General features: G+C 36.7%; 2 protein-coding genes across 2 annotated transcripts in view; one reads left to right on the forward strand and one right to left on the reverse strand.

Annotated features, from left to right (window-relative positions):
* The window catches only part of DNAH7 (dynein axonemal heavy chain 7), a 122,426-nt gene that overhangs the window by 96,649 nt on the left and 3,648 nt on the right, over positions 1-22,129 (forward strand). The window contains 11 exon segments of the mRNA XM_067298619.1: positions 1,715-1,841; positions 3,010-3,204; positions 6,297-6,386; positions 12,037-12,213; positions 13,215-13,376; positions 14,136-14,336; positions 15,446-15,607; positions 17,590-17,775; positions 18,497-18,634; positions 20,031-20,261; positions 21,326-21,478. Coding sequence (XP_067154720.1) covers positions 1,715-1,841; positions 3,010-3,204; positions 6,297-6,386; positions 12,037-12,213; positions 13,215-13,376; positions 14,136-14,336; positions 15,446-15,607; positions 17,590-17,775; positions 18,497-18,634; positions 20,031-20,261; positions 21,326-21,478 — 1,822 coding nt within the window.
* LOC106492420 (baculoviral IAP repeat-containing protein 5.1-like) lies at positions 7,318-10,971 on the reverse strand. Its single transcript, XM_013952236.2, has 4 exons — positions 10,834-10,971; positions 9,615-9,724; positions 9,024-9,138; positions 7,318-7,515 (listed from the first exon to the last, which is right to left on the reverse strand). The coding sequence occupies exons 1-4, from the start codon at positions 10,969-10,971 to the stop codon at positions 7,318-7,320; spliced, it is 561 nt and encodes a 186-aa protein (XP_013807690.1).

The following is a 22,129-nucleotide window of genomic DNA, read 5'->3' on the forward strand; positions in this document are numbered from 1 at the left end:
CTTGCATGTTCATCCAATGAACAGAAGATGGGAGAGAAATTTCTTTCCCCATTTTTATATAGAAAATGAATCTAGTTAATATTGTAAACAGCAATTACTGAATTATCTGTTACTGTTCGTGTTTTATTTAAGTACAAGTAAGTTGTAGTACATAGTAAGGCAGCACTTAATGTGTGTAGTTTAATGACAAACTGATTGTGAGGGCTATTTTTTCATTAGAATTCATTCAAGGTCTGTGCAGTCTAAGTCTAGCATAATTATTTTATCAAAGGTATTACTAAGTATTTACGTCAGAGCTTAATATTTTGGTATAACTACTGAGTTATAAATTCAAGATAATCTTTTACCAATAAGATAATATGTTCTATAAACCTCAGTCTTTGACTTAAATCTTATTATTTAATATCTCTAAGAAACCCTGCACAACTATGTGCCTAAATCAAAATTAATTGTAAATAAAAAAATTGATTTTCATCTCATTTTGAAATTAAAACTTTGTCAGCAGCTGTATAAAGATACAGGAGCTTAATCCCAGCTGACAGTATGCATTGCCAGGGAATGATTGGTATAGGCCTGTTTTGATAATTTTGTCCATTGAAAGCAGAGGAAGACAGACCCACCAAGGCACAGAAAATTCCCCAAGAATTAATGATTCACCTAAGACGGTTTGTCTTGGGCTATCTCCACTAGTTAATCATTCTTTTTAATAAATGTTCTGTGCTGAAAATTTTACATTTTTTTAATCATTCTTTTCTAATGCAAACCATGTTACTTCTAACATTTGAAAAAGTTTTCATTTTTTCAAATGGCCAGCTTTGTGTCCTATTTTGTGCATAAAATGTGTGTATGTCTGTTTCACTGGTGATGAACGAGTAATTTTGAGAGGACTTAAAAATACTAAAAAAAAAAAAAGAGCATTTATTTATTGCCTTAATATTATTAAAAATGTCCTGTTCCTTGTTAGCTAAATGGAAGAAGACAAAAATAGATGGAAACACAAGATTGGAAAGGAGCCACAGATCGTTCAACACAGTTCTTTTTCAATCTCGATCTTCTTTCAAAATCCTTTCTCATTTTAATTTAAGTAGATCACATTTAGATTTCTGAATTATCACCATGTCTGACCTGGAGGAGTACCCTGCCAGGGGATAGGTGACCTAGGTAGCTGGGAAAAAGCTATTGGACCCCTCCACATCTTTGTTATTACCTTGAAAGAAGTGTTTGAAGTAATGCTGCAAATTCAGACACTGCATATCTAAGCCCTTGGGATTTTTCATTACTTTGTCTGGAGAGAAATATTTAAATTTAAACCTTACTATGTAAGACAAAACTTTCTTAGTGGAAATTACTGATAATAAATCAATGTTTTTATTATATTTGTATTATACTATATTAAAGAAAATACTCTGTAGAATGGGAAATGTATTTCAGGTAACCATTAAAGAGGAGCTGTTTTGGTCTTACTATTTATATTCTTAATGAATTTTAAGATTATTGGATCATTGCTCTTTTCAGCCCCTCCCCAAAATCATTTGTTACTAAAATGTAATTTTACTTCAGTGGTAAAAGTGGTACATGCATTAAATGATTGTTTTGAGGTAACTGACCAGACCACATATTAGAATAAGGGAGATCTAAACGGTTTGTAATAGGTTTCCTAAGTGTACAGACTTTAGAGTGGTATTAATATAAGTTTGTATTTTGACACTTGTAGGTTGAAGATTCTCAAGGATCATTTTACTTACTCACTTTATGTCAATGTCTGTTGCTCACTCCTTGAAAAGGACAAGCTGCTCTTCTCTTTTTGTCTAACTGTGAATCTCCTGAAATATGAAAGATTGGTTAGTAATAAAAGAATAATTGTAGTTTGATATGATATACATTAAATGGCATATACAAGCTATCAGTAATAAGAATGTATAGGATAGATAAGAGAAATGAACTTATATATAGTTATAATATACTTTAAGCCATAATTCTACACTGTTTAATTTTCATTTTAACAAGGAGTTATAAGCAATGAAAAAGATTCTCTGGAATAAAATAAATATAAATATAGAATAAACAAACAGGACTGGCAAAACTGAACTAGATGATGATAACAGTTTTTCTAAACATTGCTTAAACCAAAACTCAGCCTATGTTATTCTTACAGTCAACATTTTGCAAAATTTTACTGTAATATATTCTGAGATCTAAGAGCTTATCAGTGTAACTATTGATTTAAGAAACTACTCATCTTTTTCACTTACAGTGGTTAAACATGTTTATTTTTACACAGAATTGCTCAAAATCAAATACTTGTACTGAATTCTAGTAATTCCTTACTAGGATTTTTTTTTAATTGATAGTGAAATATACCCATTTTAACCATATCTATTGTCTGCAGAACAGTATTTCTAGTTGTATTGGGATTGTTTCTCTCAGATTTAACATATATTAGCATTCCTGAAATTTTTGTATTGGGGAATACCTAGAAATGAACACTTTCAAGAGCTGACTGGACACTCTAGTCCCCCATTTCCAGGGACTTGGATTTACAAATTCAAGCCATCAAAGAAATTTTGAGATAAAGGAGCATTGAGAAACAAATGAAACCTCTAATGGGCTGATATGTTTTTCATATCCAGACCTGAATTATGGGAAAAGTTTGCAAGATGTGCAATTTCCTGAAATATTTCTGTATTTGTTTCCTTCAACATTTTGGGAATTGAAGAATGAGTTTAACAAATAAAGGTTTGTCTAAAAATCTAGTCTGTTAAAATCATTCATTCCTCAAGTTAGGAATGAAGATGAATCTTAAAATTCACTCATGACTTTGTTTTTTTCAGTTCCATAAATTCATGCTTAACTGAAAACCAGACACTAAATATTTTGGAATTTAGCATTTGTATGGAAGCTTTTTCAACAAATGTAAGAATTTAGATAAATGTATTGATTTCCTACAAAATGCACTAAAACCATTAGATTTTATTTATTTAGTTCTGAGTGTGATGTCTTTCATTGTAGATTAATGAGAACGAGTGGAAATTTCTGTTGACTGGTGGGATTGGTTTGGACAATCCCTTCTCCAATCCATGCACCTGGCTTCCTCCAAAATCATGGGATGAAATTTGCCAACTAGAAGACTTGCCATGCTTCAAAAACATTCGTAAGGATTTTATGCAACTGAAGGATGGATGGAAATTGGTATATGACAGCTTGGTATGTTAACATTCCTGATTACTTGTGTTCATAAGTTAATTAATGCATACCAAATATTTATTCAGAGAAAAAAAAGTGCTGTCATTTTCCATGGTATTTTCTTGCATATTTGAATGTAAATATTTAAGCAAATGGTGCGTAGTGGTAGATTATTGCCAATTTGTCAGGTGGCTTCTGAACAGCAAGTCACAACTTGAATTGAATTCTGATGGGGGAAAAAAAACAGGGTGATAGTGAAAACTTGCTAAATTTAAGACAGCCACTTGTGCCTCATCAGTCTATGCATTTGTTCACCATGCTTTGAGAATGCCTTTTCATGTTACTATGTAACCTGCTGCTCTCCTGAATAAGTGTGTATTTAAAAAAAAAAAAGTCTCAGAGGAACCAGAATGGGATTCAGGAGACCTGTGTTCTATTTCTGACTCCTGTCAGTGACCTGATACAGGCTTGCTATTGCCTAAGGGACTTTATCACTGTTTGTTTAAAATCTAAGCTCTTTAGATGAGTTTTACTCTGCAATTATGCAGTTGTTTTATCTTTAATCTTACTATTAACTACTTTTTTTTTTAAACCACACTCCCCCCATCTGCTTCCTGATATGTAAAGTTACGTATGTTTATCTTTACACATGCTTCTTGAACAACAAATGCTTTAAAAAAAAAGTTTTTCTGCTTTGTTACTTGCACCATATCTGACTGTAATTACTTCCAGCATTTGGGTAATGCTATCCATTTATGCCAGTCAGCTAGACTATTTCTCTCACTTTGAATATCAGTGATAACTTTTCATCATTAAAGGACCCAGGACCTCTTACACACACTTCAAAAGGTTTAATCATGCATTTTATTCACTGGAAATGTCAAGGATTTAGAGGTTAGCTTCTGCTTTAACAGATGAACTTAAATGATCTAGAGAGGAACAAAATGGATTTTTGGTTGGTGATGCTCATAAATGTATAATGAGAAACTGAAGAAACTACTGCAGCTCCTTCAGTTGTCCAGCTTGCAAGTGACAGACAAATAGCAGAGAGAAAGCTTTCCTTAGGCATTTACAAAAAAGATGTTACACAATAGCGAGTCAAGGGCTTTCATTCCTCTTTGGGAAATAGTCACTTAGAAAAAAACCAGAAAAATGATGGTCTTCAATCTCTATTTAGAGATTGAAGAAGCTACTTCATTATGCACTCTGAGATTATGGCTTTTTAAAAGCAATGCCTAATATAATAAAAGGTGCTGACTTTCAGAAGTAAAGACTTGAGATTTCTGCATTAGTTGTGTGCATTCAAACAGCCAAACTGAAATAAATGGAAGTTCCTTCAATTCAAGTGTCATTCAATAAAATAAGGTCTATAAAATCAGGTCATCAGTTAGCAAATATAGAATCTAATAACCAATAACACTGAAGACCGTAGCATTCGGTTACTGAACTTTGAGTGCTAGATCAGTGAATAACATTGTCTGTTACTGTCCTGATATGGGAGACTTACTATGTCTTTTATTCATAATATGCAAAAACATTTTCATTACATACCTAGCTTTAATACTAGTACTTTTAGTACTTCTATGTGAATGCAGTGGAATATTCCAAAATGCTAGTTAATGGGTCTTGGGGAAGATTCCTTTCACAGGTGCTGTTTTTTCACACCAGTATAGTTTATCCCCCGTTAATACATAACCAGAAGTTTTTCTTGTTCTGTTAGTGATATACAAATCTAACTAAAGGGCATTTTGGTTGGTAGGGGTAAAGGTGGATGTGGGTATGTGTGAAAGAGAGAAAGAGAGGGCACAAAATATTCAGTGTTGCTCAAGTCACTTTGTCATGAGAAACCATAAACTGAAAATAAGTTTCTGAATGTTTTTCATGAATTGAGAAGGATTTTCTCCTCCCACTGCAGTAGCTCAGGTTGCACCCAAAAGAAGGGGAGACTTCTTCAATTCAACTTCCTGATTCAAAGATTCCCTGCATTTTAGCTAAAGTTGTATCACACAACTTGCAGAAGGAACTGAAAATCTGTTCTCCCCCAGCTGGCTGATTTAATCTCAAAGCTACTGATCTCTTTTCTCATGGAGAAATGAACATTTTTCTACACAGTGGCATAACTCAATAGTCTTAAGTGCAACCTTCACTCCTCAGGTTATTCCCATGGGTTCACTTCTACCAAGCTTGTAAACTTTTAGCTAAACTGTTCAACAGCTGATATTGACGGCATTCTGAGGTACCTACTTTTCCCCATGTATTCACAGAAAAATAGTACAGCATTCTGGACTCCAGTCTAAAATTAAGCAACTAGAAGTTGGGGGAGGAGGGAGCCAGGCTCCAGGTCCTCAGGAGAACATATGCTCCATTGTGGTTTGATTTGCTAAATCAAAATCGCTCAGAATGCAAGTTCTTCAGGTCTGTCTACATACATCTGAGTAAAACTCTTTACAAGCAAGTCTAAGTAGCTCCCTGGGGGAGCTGTAATACCCATTTCCAGAAAGGTACACCCAACTGGTGCTATACTGCAATCTAGTAAGAAATTAACATGTGCTCTGCCCGACCATTGCTGTTCCCAACTGGTAGTTGCAGTAGTAACAGCCAAATTATTCATAGGCCATTTACAAGCTATGTTTCCTGGTGCATTATTTGACTTAACTTTCCAATTCTTGTCTTCCTGCACTCATTTGTCTCTTTAAGACAAGAGTCTTATGCGATCATACCATTTCAGATGCATCTGAACTCATTATCGTGTCTTGTAATATTAAAGACTGCCATCATAATTCAACTCTAGCACAAAAAGAGGGAGGTAAAGTGCATTTTCAGGTTTCCTCCATCCCATCCCTCTTCCACTTTCTTCCTAAAGAAAAAAGTTTGAGTTTGTTTTTAAACACATCTACAAAGGACTTCAATTTCTCATTTGTCTCCTAGTTAAAGATATTTAAAGTTTTTTGGGTTTTTTTTGGGGGGGGGGGAGGAGACTGAGCATGTAAACCCATTTCCTGCAGGTTGAGGAAAAAAAATACATACAGATTGATGTGCTGAGTTAAAAGATAATTTACCCTAAATAATTCACAAATGCTTTAAATAAAGCTTATATATATATATGCTTTTAGGATCCTCAGCATGAGGATTTTCCTGCAGAGTGGCAAAAGTTGGGGGAATTCCAAAGGATGCTTATCATTCGCTGCCTCAGACCTGACAAAGTAAGTACAAAACTTCCCTATTGCCCCAAAATTTGCTGCCTTTCTTAGAAACCAAATGTGTTTGTAAGTATGCATTTCATCTGTGTTGTCTACTGTCATTTTACAATACTTTACGCTACTAAAAAAAGGAATTAATTAGATTAAAAAAAACAGTAAGTTTGAAAGTGTTATGAACACACTTATGAACACTATCAGAAGAATACTGCACATTTTTAAGAAGGCTTTTTAAAGGACTTTTTACTATGATTACTTCAGGTATACTACTACCTAATATTATTTCAAGAATTTTTATTTTTAAAATGGAAGGGTAGGCCTTTAGCTTTTCTCAGATTTCAGTGTATACACAAACCCCCCCAGAGCACTTCCTCTTCAAGACTGTCTTACAGTCCTTGTAACTTCCCTTTTTCAGTACAGCTGCTATTTGCTTGGGTAATTTTTTTTCATGGATGTTACTATCTATCTGTGGTAAATTGTGACTGATCCAGGAAGATGCTTTACTGGTAAGCAAGAGTGTAGATAATATAGGTCCTTACAGTAACAATTACTGTAGGTACCCAAACCCTGTTTTGAAGCGGAACTGTTCTGAGTTGAGCCTGTCTAGCTTTAATGCTTGAACACAGCATAGATCACAATAGGTGCTTACAGTTATGAATCTTTATTTGGGAGAAAAATGTCAACCTACTAAAACCCAGTATTTTGCTTAGACATTTTCATATATTCATAGTTCAGTGGGACTACTGTTAGTCCACACTAGCCCTAATGACAAAGCACACCGAAAGGTAGGAGTCAGTATAAACAGTTACACCCTCTGTTACAGAGGGTCTATAAAGTTCTTTACTGAGGAACTCCTCAGCCAACTTTATCTGAGTACTAATATAAAGCTAAAAATATGAATTCTTTTACCGTATAAAGAAAAGATAAGCTTTTAGAGTCAGACTTCACACTTCTCCTGGATTTTTTTTGACTGGTGGTAAGAACTTTCAGAAGATTTGGCAGGTGGATCAACATGGAAAGCTATTGGCATCTGTGATATATACTGATGTTTGGAGACAAAGTTATCCACAAGACGCTTCCTAGTTGCAGCAACTTCTTCTTCAAAAGAGTTGATTATGCTTCTGCCAGTTTTACACTTAAAGCAAAGCAAAAGATTGAGACTGTCAATTGAATAATTTAACTGTGTAGTTCAAATATGTGCAAAACTTAGATCCTCAAAAACCCTTTGATCTGCCCTTAATCTGCCTTTAATCCCAGTTTAGAGGTCTGCTCCTGGCTATGGCCAGCAACACTGCAGTCTGAATGATGCATAGCAGTTTGACTGTCATATGCAAACCCCATTTAATTCAGAAGGTCTTCCACCTACCTTGCCAGTAGGGTTCTGTTCAATGACCATTTTGGGGATGCCTAATATACTTTCTCTTTTAAAATAAATTGTGAACCCATTCTTTATCTGTATTTTAAATCTAATTAGGGAGGGAGACTGGTTTGATTTCCTTCTGTGTGAAGATGCTTGCTCTCACTTCTCAGGAAAATGCATTAGGATATGGGTACTCCAAGACAGCAGCATGTTCTGGATCACTCCTAATCCTAGCCCTCTAAGCTATTGGCATTTTTGGGTCAGAAAAGGGGAAGCTGCCATTTCAAGTTCTCTTAATTCTATACCTAAAAAATAAAGGAGTATTTTTAGCTCAGACCCCTTTTATACCTTGGAAGACTGTCCTAAATCACTCACTGATCAGATATAGTGAGTAAACGTCATCACCTTTTCACTCTTCAGTTCACCTTTTGAGACATTATACCACTCCCACTATGGTATGTGGTTCTATTTATAGATATAGAGTCTGTTATGTAGGGAACTTAAATAGTTAACTTTGACATCCACCCAGGAGGCAGATTTTTCTACCTGAACATTATCAGCAAGGTAAAGACCCCATTTGTGCAAAGCCACTCAGGAGGTAAGATGCAGAATTGAATGCTTTATTGATCCAAGCCCCGTTCGGAAACTTGGTTCACTTGATTCTCACTACTACTATTATTAGGATTAGAGGTCAAATATCACAGAATATTAGTTGAAGCAGCTCAGATGTGGGCTTTTGGGTATGTCAACAGTATATATCATGCATGAAATCCCAGAAGTAGAGAGGAGTACAACTGGAGAAGAGTTAAACATTTGAAATGGGCTTGAAAGTTTGACAGCTTAATTAAACAGTGATTTACATATAAGGCTGTGGACACATGAAGCAACAAAAGATGGACTAATGATTAAATTTAGTCTGGTCTAATTTTGTCATGTTCACATGTGTTGTTGGTCCCCTTCTGAGAGAGGCAGGGCTGTTCATTGCAGAGCTTCCAGAAGTGATTATCATACCCAAGACAATTTTTCTGCTGTAATGAGTCACTGAACAAACATTTCTAAAGGAACTAGGTTTTCTTTCAGAAGCTAGACAGTAGACTAGATTTTCATAAGTGTTTAGGTGCAGATTTCTTAGCCAATAACGCACATGAATCATGATTTCAGAATAAAGTCTTGTTCTAACCTTTCACCATCACTCCTTGCTGATGCATGGAAATCAGAGAAGGAAGTTTCTGCTTACATTCTAGCCTTGTATCTTACATTAAGTTTATTTGGTCAACACTTACAAGGAAGGTTCTCAGCCGTGTCATCTCCAGCATGTAGAATTCCTCCATCGTCAGGTCATCAAAATGCTTAGTAAGGGATAAAAAGCCACAGTTGCGGCGTTTGGAGTGTTCCACCCTGCCGCATAAACCCAGATTAAGACCAGATATTAAAACCATGATGTGTGCATTTCAAGACATGAAGAAAACTGGACAGGACTTTTCAGTACTTCTACTATCTGTCAGTAGAAAAGGTATTAGGCAGAAAACATGAAATAGATTTTAATGGATATTTCAGATAGGAACTAGTTGTATTACTTGTGATCTAGAAAGAGTACAAGGGAAGATGTAGACAGAGTTTACAGTGTTGAGAGAAACTATTTTCTGATCTGTTGAAGCAAAAGCATTCTCTGTAGAGGCAAAGTCAAAGAACCACAAAGAACTGTGTAGGGTATAATTAACAAATTAAGATTTATTTCAAGGTTACCGGGTAAGACAAACTTTCCATAGACTTGTTTTGTAAACTTATGGAGAAATTGGTTGTTTTATAATCAGTAAGGGATGTAGTCAGAGAAATTTGGAGGAATACTTCAGTGTTGCTATATCTGTGCTTACCATGGGTCATCATTTGGTTCCCAGCCCTCCAGTTCTATCAAGCAAAAGAAACACTTCGCCACATCAGGTTCATTTGCGTTTGGGCAGTGGACAAAGCCCGCCTTTGCCATCTGCAGGTGACAGTTCAGAAGGTTTTAGGGCCTCATGTAACACACTGCTCATGTTTGCATAAGCAAACTGTTTCAGGGAGCTTGCAATAATGCCCTTCTCCACAATGTCTATCAGCACAGGTCAGGCTGAAAAATGGATTTTAAGTGTGCAGGCTGCAAGCAGGTAAATAAGCAACTACTAAAGGAACAAGAAATAGGCCAGAAGTAGTGAGCAGACTTTTGCATAGTTGCTCTGTCTGCAGGCTACCAGAGTAGCTTTGTTCTAGCAGGTACATCTTTCAATTAGTCACCAAATGGCAGTTACACCAGCCTTCCCCATTAGTATACTGGATCTGCAATAGCCAGGGCTTTACGGACTGTTTCCAGGGAAAAAAATTAGCATAAGACCATGGCCATAAAGAACTTTTCAATATAAATTATGAGTAAAATACTAACTCTTGATTTCTACATTTTCCTGTTATTTTTATTAATTTCTAAAAATGTCCTGGGAGAATCACATATGGTCAGAACCCTAAAAAAAGAAAAAAGCCACTGTTTTAATTATCCAAATTCACACCTTCTCAGATAACTCTTACAGCATAATTCATCTGAGACACAATCTGAAAGTTTGATGTGTGTGCCAAAGTGAGACTCAAGTGTTAGTTATAATGTGCTGAGTCAAAGCCTACAGGGACATAAACATTGACTTTTCTAAAATTTAAGTAGTATTTATTTCTGAATTTTAAGTAATGATCATTCTGACACTTTAGCCTTTCTGTTCAATGCATACTCATTTCCTCTGTTGTAGGCCAATTTCTGAATTAGAAGTTGTAAGCAGAAAGACTGCATAATATAGGAAATTAACTTTGAAGTAACAAGAAAGAAAAAAAAACAAACAAGAAGAGTAACTATATTCAATGCTGTAGCTACGTTAGTGAACTGACATACAGAAATCACTCATTCTACTGCAGTATCTCAAAGCAGAGAGGAGAGCTGGAATATTCAATTTTTTATCTTCTTCTGGCTTAGCAGAAGCTCACAGCTCTTCTTGAACATGAATATGTTTAACAGTGACTTCACATGCAATCACAGTAGATGAAATAGTCAAAATTATCCATTTTCAGACTTACATTCTCTGGAGTGCATTTGCAGTTCTCCACAAAAGGCCAGTTTGTGAAGGTTTTTACACGCTTCTCATAGTCATACATGTCTTTAAATTCAGTCAAAAGCTTAGAAGCCAAAGCAAGCTCTTCCAAAAGCATCTCCATCTATAAAATCTGCAATTGCTATAGCCCAGACCTTCCCTCATGCCTTCAGATTTAAAGCACTATACTGATTGGTGACACATTACACCTGTAAAGCTGAATGAGCTTTAAATGAGTAAAAGACACAGGTGTGTCTATAAGCAGGAAAATCAAGAGAAAGGAAGGTACTCGGATTTTTGTTGTGTCACATTCTGTGTTCTCAGTCACAGTATATATTTATTAACTGAAAGAGCCTACGCTAATGCAATATGAAAATTACGGATTTTATAATTCAAATGTTAAAAATTCAAGTTAAACATCTGAGTTTAGCAATCTTCCATACATTATTTCAAAGTATTATAAAAATATTACACTGATTGAGACCAAAGTGGTTGAATTAACATTGCTATTTGAATGCTTCAGCATTTCTTGAACTTTATTTTCAGACATTAAATCTTAATAACACATTAGCAAAGACTCCTACATTTCTCTAAAGGGGGGGTAATTATAGAATATTCTAGAGTGTGTTTTAAATTACATCGGTCCAGAGACAGAATAACTAGTAATATTTAAGAGAAATACATGCATAAGTATTTACAGGACCAAAACTTTAAGCTGTTCTCTTATAAATTGTCTCTCATTTTGCTTCAGTAGGAATCCACCAGTGTGTAGAAGGCTGCTGTACACAGCAGTTCTCTAAACTAAGGTCTTAGCACTTTTGAAAGGCATTTGATTACTAGACTTGAAAATTGAAATCCTCTCCATAACACAGATGGATCATGCACGGGAAAAATTCCAGCTTCTTAAACCAACCCATCAATCTGTCTAGATGTGTTGACAGAAATGAGATTAAGGGTCATTTGACTAGAACTTCTTATTTCAACCTTTTTATAGCATCCTCCATCTTAGAGCCTATTTTTGCCTAGATTTACACATGCTAAATCATTGATTACACTGGGACTGTACTTGTTCCTAATTTTATGTGCAGGAATAGTATTCTTGACATTTACATATTAAAATGTTCAGAGTAATATGTGCTAATGCTGTTGTATAAATGGGACATTTTAATTCTATTTTTTCCTTTTTTAGATAATACCAATGGTGCAGGAATTTATCATTCACAACCTGGGTCGTCCATTTATTGAGCCACCTCCATTTGACTTGTCAAAAGCATTTGCTGATAGTCACTCTTGTGCACCCCTGATGTTCATACTTTCTCCTGGTGCAGACCCCATGGCTGCCCTTCTGAAGTTCACTGATGATCAGGTATTTTAACATCTCCAAGACTTTTTAAGATGGATAATGTTTGTGTGTGTGTGTGCATCTGTGTGAAGCAAGGAACTTTTTTTTTTTAACTAAAAGTTGAAATGCCAAAGTAAGCTCAAAAATCCTGTATGTAGCTGTCTAAAAATATGTTAAAACTGATCTCATGGCTCCTTTAACACAAAGCACTAATTAATGCCAGTGGATTGTTTGTAGGAATGAATAATTTGTCATTGTTTGTAAGAAATGTTATGTTAAATATTTCTGGCATATTTTGTAATGCTCTGATGTCACAATCTGCTTAACTAATTAGTTTGTGTATTCTCAAATAGAAAATGGAAAAAAAGGAACAAAAACATGGTGGTTTAAACTTCCATTGTAAGAAATCTTATCTGAAAAGTTTTTTTTTTCTATGAGCATTATATGTAAATGTGACTTAATTACAAAACAATGTAGTAATATATAGAACGTAGGGTCTTGGGTGGCATTTACACCTCAGAATTCAAATGTGGCTTTTTGTTGGCTTTAGCTATCATTATTAAGGCATTTAAAACAAACCAAAAAAATCCCAACGACCTTAATCAGTTCTTATGTAAAAAGATTATTGTGTTAGTAATAGAAAGTTGCTTTTTTTCTGGTAAGATACATTTCTTGCATTTCTTGACTATTCTGTCAGAGTTCTGTGCAGTTGAGAATGACAGGCATACTTGGAGTCTCCAACCACTGTGTTGTAAATGTATTCTGCATTTTATAGTAAGATGTCTACATCCTCAAAGAGTATGCTGTTTTGAGGAGTCTTTTGAAATAGTCAGAATTGTATAGTTCAGAATTAAATGGATATGGAGTTGGAGTTTTTCCCTGGCAAAGAGGTTTTACTCAACTGGAATGACATGAAAAAGAGATTTGATCTGTGTTCTAAAATATACTGTACATTAGATGTGAACTCTCATACCAGAAGTTTTGATGTATATTAGTCTTACTTATAATATGCTTTATATATGCAGGGATATGGTGGTACAAAGCTTAGCTCTCTGTCACTTGGTCAAGGCCAAGGCCTGATAGCCATGAAAATGATAGAGAAGGCAGTAAAGGAAGGAACATGGATAGTTCTGCAAAATTGCCATCTGGCAACATCATGGATGCCAATACTGGAAAGAGTCTGTGAGGTAAAAATAAGTATTGTTGTCATCTTATAAACACTTCTGAAGGCATGTCTAAGCCATTAAGGCAGCTGAAAAACCAGCTTAACGTACTTCATGATGATTCCCATTATAAAAGGGGAATCATCACATACTGGTTCTGTCTTTTTCCTTCTGTCTACTGGAGTGAAAAGTGCTTGTGAACGTTGTGGGTCTTGCCTGTTTCTTGAATGGTAATTTCCAGCCACTGCAACTGTTCCTTCAGGCCAAGAGCTTTCCTCATGTGTCTACTATTGCAGAAACTGGTACTCTAAGGAATTTTACACTTGTACAACTCCTGGTTTCCAGAGAGGTACTAGGGTACGTCTTCCTTAAAACTCAGTAAGTTTCTGATGTACGCGCATTGTTACTTCAGTCCTTCCAGCAGGGCTGCATGACTGTAAATGGGAAAGTATACATTCTGTTGTTCTTGGGGTACAAAGCCTGCACTGTTTTTTGTTCATATATTCCATAATCATGCACCGAGATGCCAAATTTTAGGTCAAAATACTGATGTTTGGAATCAAAATGCATGAGTTGTAGAGTGGAAATCATCATACCTACCTGGGACTCTCACTATGGTCACATACAAGCTCAAAAGTCCATTTAAGTCTACTTAAACTTTGAACTGGTATATTTTCCCCCTTTAAAAAATAAAAATAAAAATCTGCTTTAAGATGAAAAGTTGAGGTGTATATTCATGTATCATGTCTTCCAATTGCTTGTTTTTGTGTGTGTTTGTTTTAGGAGCTAAACCCTGATACAACACATCCAGATTTCCGAATTTGGCTCACCAGTTACCCGTCTCCAAATTTTCCAGTGTCTGTACTTCAGAATGGAGTGAAAATGACTAATGAAGCACCAAAAGGTTTACGGGCTAATGTAATTCGTTCATACCTGATGGATCCAATCTCTGATCCTGACTTTTTCAACAGCTGCAAAAAGCCTGTTAGTAATGTGTTGGCATTGTTGATTTGGTCTTGTAAAACAGCTGAAGTAGGCTCTGATGATTGTGTATGTATGCTCTGGGTGAAAACTACCAAGTCTTCCACTGCAATGAAACTGGTCTTTGTTACCAGCAGCAGTGAAGTAAATTTTATTAACATTTTAGCTTTATTTTACCACTAGTCTTATACTTCTTCAACTGAGATTTTGTGGTATGACATTAGTAATACAGCTTTCAGGAGGGGGGGGGGGAGGGGAGAGGAGTAAAAAGCCAGTAATTTCCCATTACAAATCTGCAAGGTTGGGGACTCCTGTTGTGGAATATTCACTGACCTGAATGCTGTTCTGGCACATCTTTAATCTATAACACAAAAATAATTCCATCGTAGAATTGAGAAGGCCAAGTGATTGCACAATGTGATTTGCAGGACTTACTTACAAGTAAATGCCATTCCCCACTCCCCCTACTTTTTAAGTAAGACTGGGAAGCCACTAACTGTTTTCATAATTAGATTTCTGTGTGTGATCGTATTTAATGAAAACATTATTTTACATTATTTTTCTATATTTAAATAGTATAGTTGCTTTTAACTGAGGTCGTATACTTTGCTAAATCTTCTCAGTTAAAAAACCAAAACACACCACAACACAGCTGCCTACATGAAGTTTTTCTTTAAAGGCCTGAAATCCTGGACAGTGAAGGGGGGGGAAAAAAAAAGCAGGCATGTAGTGTGAACAATGTTTTATAATGTAAGTGTGTAAAAAAAATTCTTGGGAACATGGTCTCTTATACACATGGTTGTATGTGACTGTCACATGTATCACATAGACATGGATATATAGTTTTAAAAATAAAATTATTTGGAGGGTTCACACTGGTTTAAGAGAATATTCAAAATTAATGCTTGTGACAAATTGATGGCTTCCTACTGAAGGCCTTTGAATGTCAAGAAAAGCTACACATGAATCATAAACGGTACGTTATCAGGGGCAAGAGATACAGGGTTTTGAGAGACTGACACAGCACTGCTATGCAGGACATGACATGACAAAACAAAACTGTTTGTTTAAAACATAAATGAATTATTAATGTTGTTGTATTTGGTTTTAAGGCTGAGTTCAAGACATTGCTCTACGGTCTCTGCTTCTTCCATGCACTGGTGCAAGAAAGGCAGAAATTTGGGCCCCTCGGGTGGAACATTGCCTACGAATTCAACGAGACTGATCTGCGCATCAGCGTGCAGCAGCTGCAGCTGTTCCTCAACCAGTACGAGGTAGCGCGCTGTCCGCAGCCCCGGCCCGGCCTCACCTCTGCCGGCTAGGGCTGCTCGTGACGTACCAGTGCAGGCTGAGTGTTGCTACCCCAGCAACAGTTCCATAAGGGGTAGTGAATTAGAAACAAAGGTCTGCTTGTAATAGTGCTCGTGTGGTTCACTTCAGTTGGTTAGCCTGCCATGAACAGTATATAACTAATCTGAGAAACTTTCAAACCACAATTTAGAAATTCTGCCCTGCAAAATAAAGCACAATTTGCTCCATACTATTGCCTTATTCCCTGGAATCTTATCCTGTCTCTAGACTGTGGATTACAGCTCTTGGAGATACTATTGTTAAGCTGTAAAATATCATGCTAAACGCCTAATATATTTGCATAACTGTGATTTACTTGCTGCTAGGGCTAATACTACACCCTGGGCTGTTGCAGATCAACAGACCTTGATTTATTTGTGTAAATTTGGCAGATCACTTTCCTTCCTTCCTTGTTTGCAGAGCTAGGCAGTGTTTCACAGCAGAATCTCTGGAATTTGTGTTTCAGCTTCTTAAACTGTGAAATAGAAATAATAATAACTTCTTCAAAATTTCTGAAAAAAAGGAATTACTGATGATATTGCTGTGAAATTTATTTACATTGCATTTTATGGGTACATGGTGCATTTACAAACTAACTTTGTACATAGTCAAGTTTTTATTTATTTATTTAAATATTTTCATTTCCTTCCATATGATAACTGAATGGAAGGGCTCAGGGCTCTGAATTAATCATCTCTGAAAAAAAAATTTGTTCCAGAGCCAAATCACTTTGCCTGCCCAACTTTTCTGTATAGTATGCAGGCTGCTCTGAGGTACAATTGTGAGTAGCACATGGTTATCTTGGAAAGTCACAAAACCTGATGTTACAGGGGATATGTTCTTAATCAGCTGATGGTGTTGACAAGCACTAGGGAATCAATAGGAAGTGCAACACAGAAGAGGCTTGTGACAGGGAGAGGTAATGAATGTTTTCAAACACTGGTGCCTTTGCTTTGCATGTGCCAGCTGTCTAAAATAAATACAGGTGTTATCTTCAAGCCACTGTCAACCTGAAGTATTTTTGGTTATCTGTGGTAGCTGGCAAACTGTGATATAGCACAAGAAAGCAACTTCATGGTTAGATATTTCTCTTTTGCGTGGGAGAGGGTGGGAGTGGAGGTAATCATCCTGCTGTGTGACTGAAGGTTATGAACAAAGGCTTGAATATTGCCTAGTTGGTAGGGAAGCGTTTTGCTTCCAGAGAAATGAATGATTTGTATGTGGTGGACAGGGTTACTAGTACTTTTTTTGGCTAGTTTTTGCTTTATTCGGTATACAGAACCATTTATTAACCAGTCTTCAACGTATCACCAACTAACTCTTGCCCTGACTTTCTATGGAGAATTTATCTCTTAACATCCATAATTTGTTCTGTTCATGCTTCTAAGATGCATCTAGCTTGTCCCAACCTCAAGACTGCAATCAAGGATTTTTACACACACAAAAAAAGTGTCTGTAACTCTGCATTAGCCCAGGAGGCTAGCTGTAAAGTACCTGCCACTGTTACTTGTTGAGTACGGGCTTGAAGACTATGAGAATAGTTATGGTCCTCTGACAGCATAGTTAGTTAGTTAGTTTAAAAAGTGTGTATAGCCAAACAAGTTCACATAATTTTGGAAAAGTTTTTCATAAACTACTGCTCGGGGGATTCATCTGCATTACTATGGAAGTTTTTGGTGGTGGTAATTATTCAAAAGAAACAATGCTGGCTGATGATGTCTTATAGTATTTGGTGATCAGGAGATAGGTGGTACAAGCATAAACTATCAATCAGAGGTAAAACAAAAGTTTTTAAAGTTTCCACTGAGAATTTTGGATGACGTTCAAATAAATCACAATGACACTAATATAGCTGTGCTGAGCAGTGCTAGACAGTACTTCAGATCATTGGCTTGCTTTTTTTCAGGAGCTGCCATATGATGCCCTTCGCTATATGACTGGAGAATGCAATTATGGTGGCAGAGTCACTGATGACTGGGATCGGCGTACGCTCCGTAGTATTCTAAACAAGTTCTACTCTTCAGAAATCATTACAAATGTAGATTATAAATTTGACCCAAGTGGCCTTTATTTTGCTCCTCCTGAAGGAGACGTAAGTATCTAACAGAATTCCAAATGGCTTATTTAAAAACAAATAGATCATACTTTGCTCACATTGATGTGTGCCTTGGTGCTTACTGCTGTCACTGCTAACTTTTGTGCCTTAATCCCACATTCTATTAGTACTTGTTTCAGTGATAAATGGAAATGATGTTAAAAAAAAACCAAACACACACCTATTAACTAAACTGACTTTGCCCTGTGTGAGTCAGCACCCTCAGAGGGCAATAAGGGAGAAACCTAGCCTGCTAAAGTTAACAACATTATAAAACAGGCATAAGAGACAATAATCTTTAATATCTGCTGGAGATAGAAAGGACATCATAATGAATTTAAATTGTCACTCAGGAGAGTTACGTTAAACATCAGGAAAATGCCTTTGCAGACAGCTCAGCAAGCAGTGTGCCCAGAAAAGGGTCTGGAGCCGCTTGTACTAGGTATCTTATTTTGTAAGAGAATTTCCAACAGCTATTTAAGCAAAGCTAATCCTCTGTTCAGGGTAAGATGATGGACTAGAGGAATTCACAGGGTGCATTTAATCCCTGTATTTCCCTGTATAGTTTGCTTTATAGTTTGTATTGATTACAGTAGGAACATTTGTTGCATTTTCCTTGAGATATAGCTTGAGGCCTGCCTTGGACTGTTTGTTTGTCCATTTCTGCATCTCATTACAACTCTAGAGCCTTTTTTTCCCCCTTTTGCTATTTTTTCAGTACCAAAGCTATATTGAATATACAAAGACACTTCCGCTGAATCCCTCCCCGGAGATATTTGGAATGAATGCAAACACTGATATTACAAAGGATCAGTCAGAAATGCAACTGTTATTTGATAACATTCTTCTTACACAGGTATGTAAAAAGACTAAAGATCTTACCATTACCTTCTACTCAGTCTACACATTACTAAGTTCAGGTTTTTATCCAGTTTTGCTGTACCTTAATTTAGTTTGCATCTCCATTTTGGTGAAATTACTGTTCCACTTAAGAAATCTTTAAGGCTTAGTTAGTGTTGTATTCTTCCTGGTTGTCTTCCTAAATAAATATAGCTTCCAGTTTTAAAGCCATGCAACAGTCTAGATAATATAGTTCCTGTAAGCATAATGAGAAAAATGAACAGCTGGGTACAGGAAGCAAGAAAACAGACTGAGAGGATGGGAGCCGGAACTTGGCACCACTTTATGCTATTTGACAGCAGCTGGCCACCCAATGGATACGTGGACAGCTTTGGACTAATCGCTTCAGACAAGAGGTGTTTTTTAATTGCTGAAGGGTACTTCAGAGGGGGTGGTGGGCAGAGTTTTGATTTACAGTGGAAGTCGGATTTAGGCAAAAAGAATAAAAGGGACACAAATCTGTAGGAAACCAGCTTTTGTTAGTTCTATGGCTAATAGACAACCTAATGCAATAATACATGAAATTATGAAACAAATTAATTTCAGTTACAACGTTACTTTTTGTTTTAGAAGAACAAATCATATTCATTAGCAAAGCTATAGTGTTACTAAAGCACATTTAATATGCTATCTCCATATTGACCCAATGATAATGTGGCCTCCTCATCCAGTGTTGAGGGGGAAGGGGGAGGAAGAGGCTGTGCTGCTCCCCTAAGGGAGGAGTTTAGGATGAGTTTTGTTGCTGTTTTGGAGGGCTCTATAGGTGTTAAGGGCCTGGCAAGTCTCTGGCTGTAGGAGCAGGCAACTAAACATCTTCCTGAAGGAGCAGCATCACATCAGTCAGAGCTGTCAGGGTTGGGACTACAGCCAGACTTCATCAATTAGAGCATGGCTGGAAGAAGACAAGTAAGCCAGCCTCCCTGGGGCTACTAGGGTAGTTTGACCCTAGTGTCAGCAGGTGGTTGGACTAGCCTGAGTTCTTGTATGACACTGCTTACGTGAGGCTACTCGTTACTAACCAAAAACTACATTGTAAGGTTAGCTAACAGAGACGCTGAATCTTCCAAACACAGCAAAAAACTGTCAACAAAGCCATCAGTGAGGCCATGAGCAGTTTGGAAACTGACTTCTGTAGCTGTCACACACTTCACTTAGGAAGACATTAGTACTTTTGGGGTAAATCGATTGTAGTACAGTGAGCAGGGTGGGTGGCTAGCGCAGTGGAAGAGGCTTGGAACTGTAATAATCTTTTAAACAGTGCCTACAAAACAACTGTATTTTAACTACTCACTTTCCCTAGTCCTCTTTTTTTTTTTCCCCCAAAATAAATCCAAATGTTTGGTTGTCTTTAGTCTCAGGCATCTGGTGCTGCTGCAAAATCCACTGATGACGTTGTTTATGAGGTCGCAGGAGACATCCTGAGCAAACTTCCTTCCAACTTTGACACTGAAGCAGCAATGAGAAGATATCCAACCACTTACACTCAAAGCATGAACACGGTGCTTGTCCAAGAGATGGGCCGCTTTAACAAGTTACTGCAGACAATACGTGACTCCTGTGTTAACATCCAGAAAGCAATAAAGGTGAGTTGAAAAATAACCCTTAAGGGCACATAACTGGAATCTCGCCTCAATCTCTGAGCTATCAATACAAGTACCTTAGAGAACTCACCCTAAAGTCTGATGCAGGTCAGCCAGTCAGCTGCTTTTAAGAGTCCAAACTTCAAACTGATTTATTCATCTGCATCTTAAAATTGACAGGAGTATAATGGAATATAAAAGTATTATTGTGCCTATTGCAGAAAAGCCAAAACACAAAGTTCTTTTAGCTACGCACATTTGCTAGCAAATAAGACAAGCAGTAACTAGGTTCACATCTGTTTTTTTTACCTTACGGATATGAAAGACGGAAGCACCTCACACAATTTCTTACAGATAAAAGCAGTTCTCAACACCTCAAATAACTGGAATCCTCAGAGGCAGTAATCTTCAAAGATACCACAGTCCAAAGTTGGTCCTTGTACTAAGTAGGAATCAAAAGCTATGGCTATGCAAAATACAGAAGAGCAGAGAAAAGTGGGTTTGGGGATTTTTTTTTTAATTTTTTTTAACCCTATTTAACCTTAAGGTTGATAAGGTTTAACTGATCCTCCCCCAACAAAACAAACTCCACTCCCCCCCAAGCCCCAACCGCTTCTCCCTCTTAAGCCAAAACACAAACTGAAAAATCTGCAAATTTAGACTAATAAAAGAATCACTTGCAGAATCACTATGTTGCAGAGTTTGGGGGAAAATAACTAACTAAATAAGCATTTACAATTAGTAAAACTCAGAAGCACTTGGGAAAGAACATGTTTCTGAGAAAGAACTCCCCCTTTCTGAGGGAGAATTTTTCAATATTTCTTTCTAAAAGGGTCTGTGGGCCCTTTTTTGACCCATATGACAACTGACTGCTGTATCAGACTGCTAACTTTTTACTGTTACCATGCGTCTTGTTTTCAGGGTGGCTCCAGTCTGACTTAGCTAAAAGCTGGTTACATCTGTTGGACAAAGAGGTTTATTTTTAATTCTTAAAGTGAGGCTTTAACAATTCATTGTTATGAGCAAAACAAAATATTTAGACATCATCTTTTCCAAATTTCTTTTAGGGACTAGTAGTGATGTCTGCTGAACTGGAGGAAGTGGTAAACAGCATTTTGAAAGGCAAAATTCCAGGATTATGGATGAGTAAGTCTTATCCAAGCCTCAAGCCCCTTAGCAGCTATGTGAATGACTTCTTTAGTAGACTGAAGTTCTTACAGGTGAGAACACCCTGTATATACAGATTTGTTCAATGCTGCTTATTATTTTTGTCTCTTAAACTTAGATGACATCTCCACAAGTGAATACACACACACACACACACGTACTTACTCTGAATAGCCGACACGCAGAGTTCAGTTCCTTGGTGCATCTTTCTGTAGAGCAGCGTGCTCATCAGGGCATCTAATGAAGCACTATGTTTTGCCATGTACCCTACACCTCATAAAAAGGGGTGCAATACATCAATACTACTGTATGACAGATGCCAGAACTGGCCTTCCAAAGTGGATTACTAAGAGCCTTTTAAATTGCATACAGATCTTTCTGGTGGTAGTGTAGGTAAATAACGTAGAACTTAAGAAGATATTAAGTGTCTTTTCCAATGATAAAGCTTAAATTAGAAAACCATTTTAACACTACATCTTTTATATTAATTAAGGCCAAATGCCAAGCTTTCCATAGGGTGCTGTAGAAGAAGCTAGGGAGAATCAATGGGGTCCATCACCTGTAAGACTGCAGATTCACAAAACTGACTTTAACTGAGCTATAGTGTCTCACATTCTGTGGCTTAGTGACCTTACATGATGAACCTTGGTTGTCTTGAATTGAATAAGACCACCATGAAAGTGTTGAGTGATATATGCCTTTGA

Source organism: Apteryx mantelli, chromosome 6 (assembly GCF_036417845.1).
Source record: "Apteryx mantelli isolate bAptMan1 chromosome 6, bAptMan1.hap1, whole genome shotgun sequence".
Taxonomy (NCBI): Eukaryota; Metazoa; Chordata; class Aves; order Apterygiformes; family Apterygidae; genus Apteryx; species Apteryx mantelli.

What these genes read in the sequence shown, in the direction of transcription:
- LOC106492420 (XM_013952236.2), bottom strand. Translation starts at nt 10,971, where the DNA reads ATGGAGATGCTTTTGGAAGAGCTTGCTTTGGCTTCTAAGCTTTTGACT. An exon ending in GCAAATGCACTCCAGAGAAT is followed by an intron (nt 9,725 to 10,833) that starts GTAAGTCTGAAA and finishes TGTCACCTGCAG; the next exon opens with ATGGCAAAGGCGGGCTTTGT. An exon ending in CACGGCTGAGAACCTTCCTT is followed by an intron (nt 7,516 to 9,023) that starts GTAAGTGTTGAC and finishes CTTTGCTTTAAG; the next exon opens with TGTAAAACTGGCAGAAGCAT.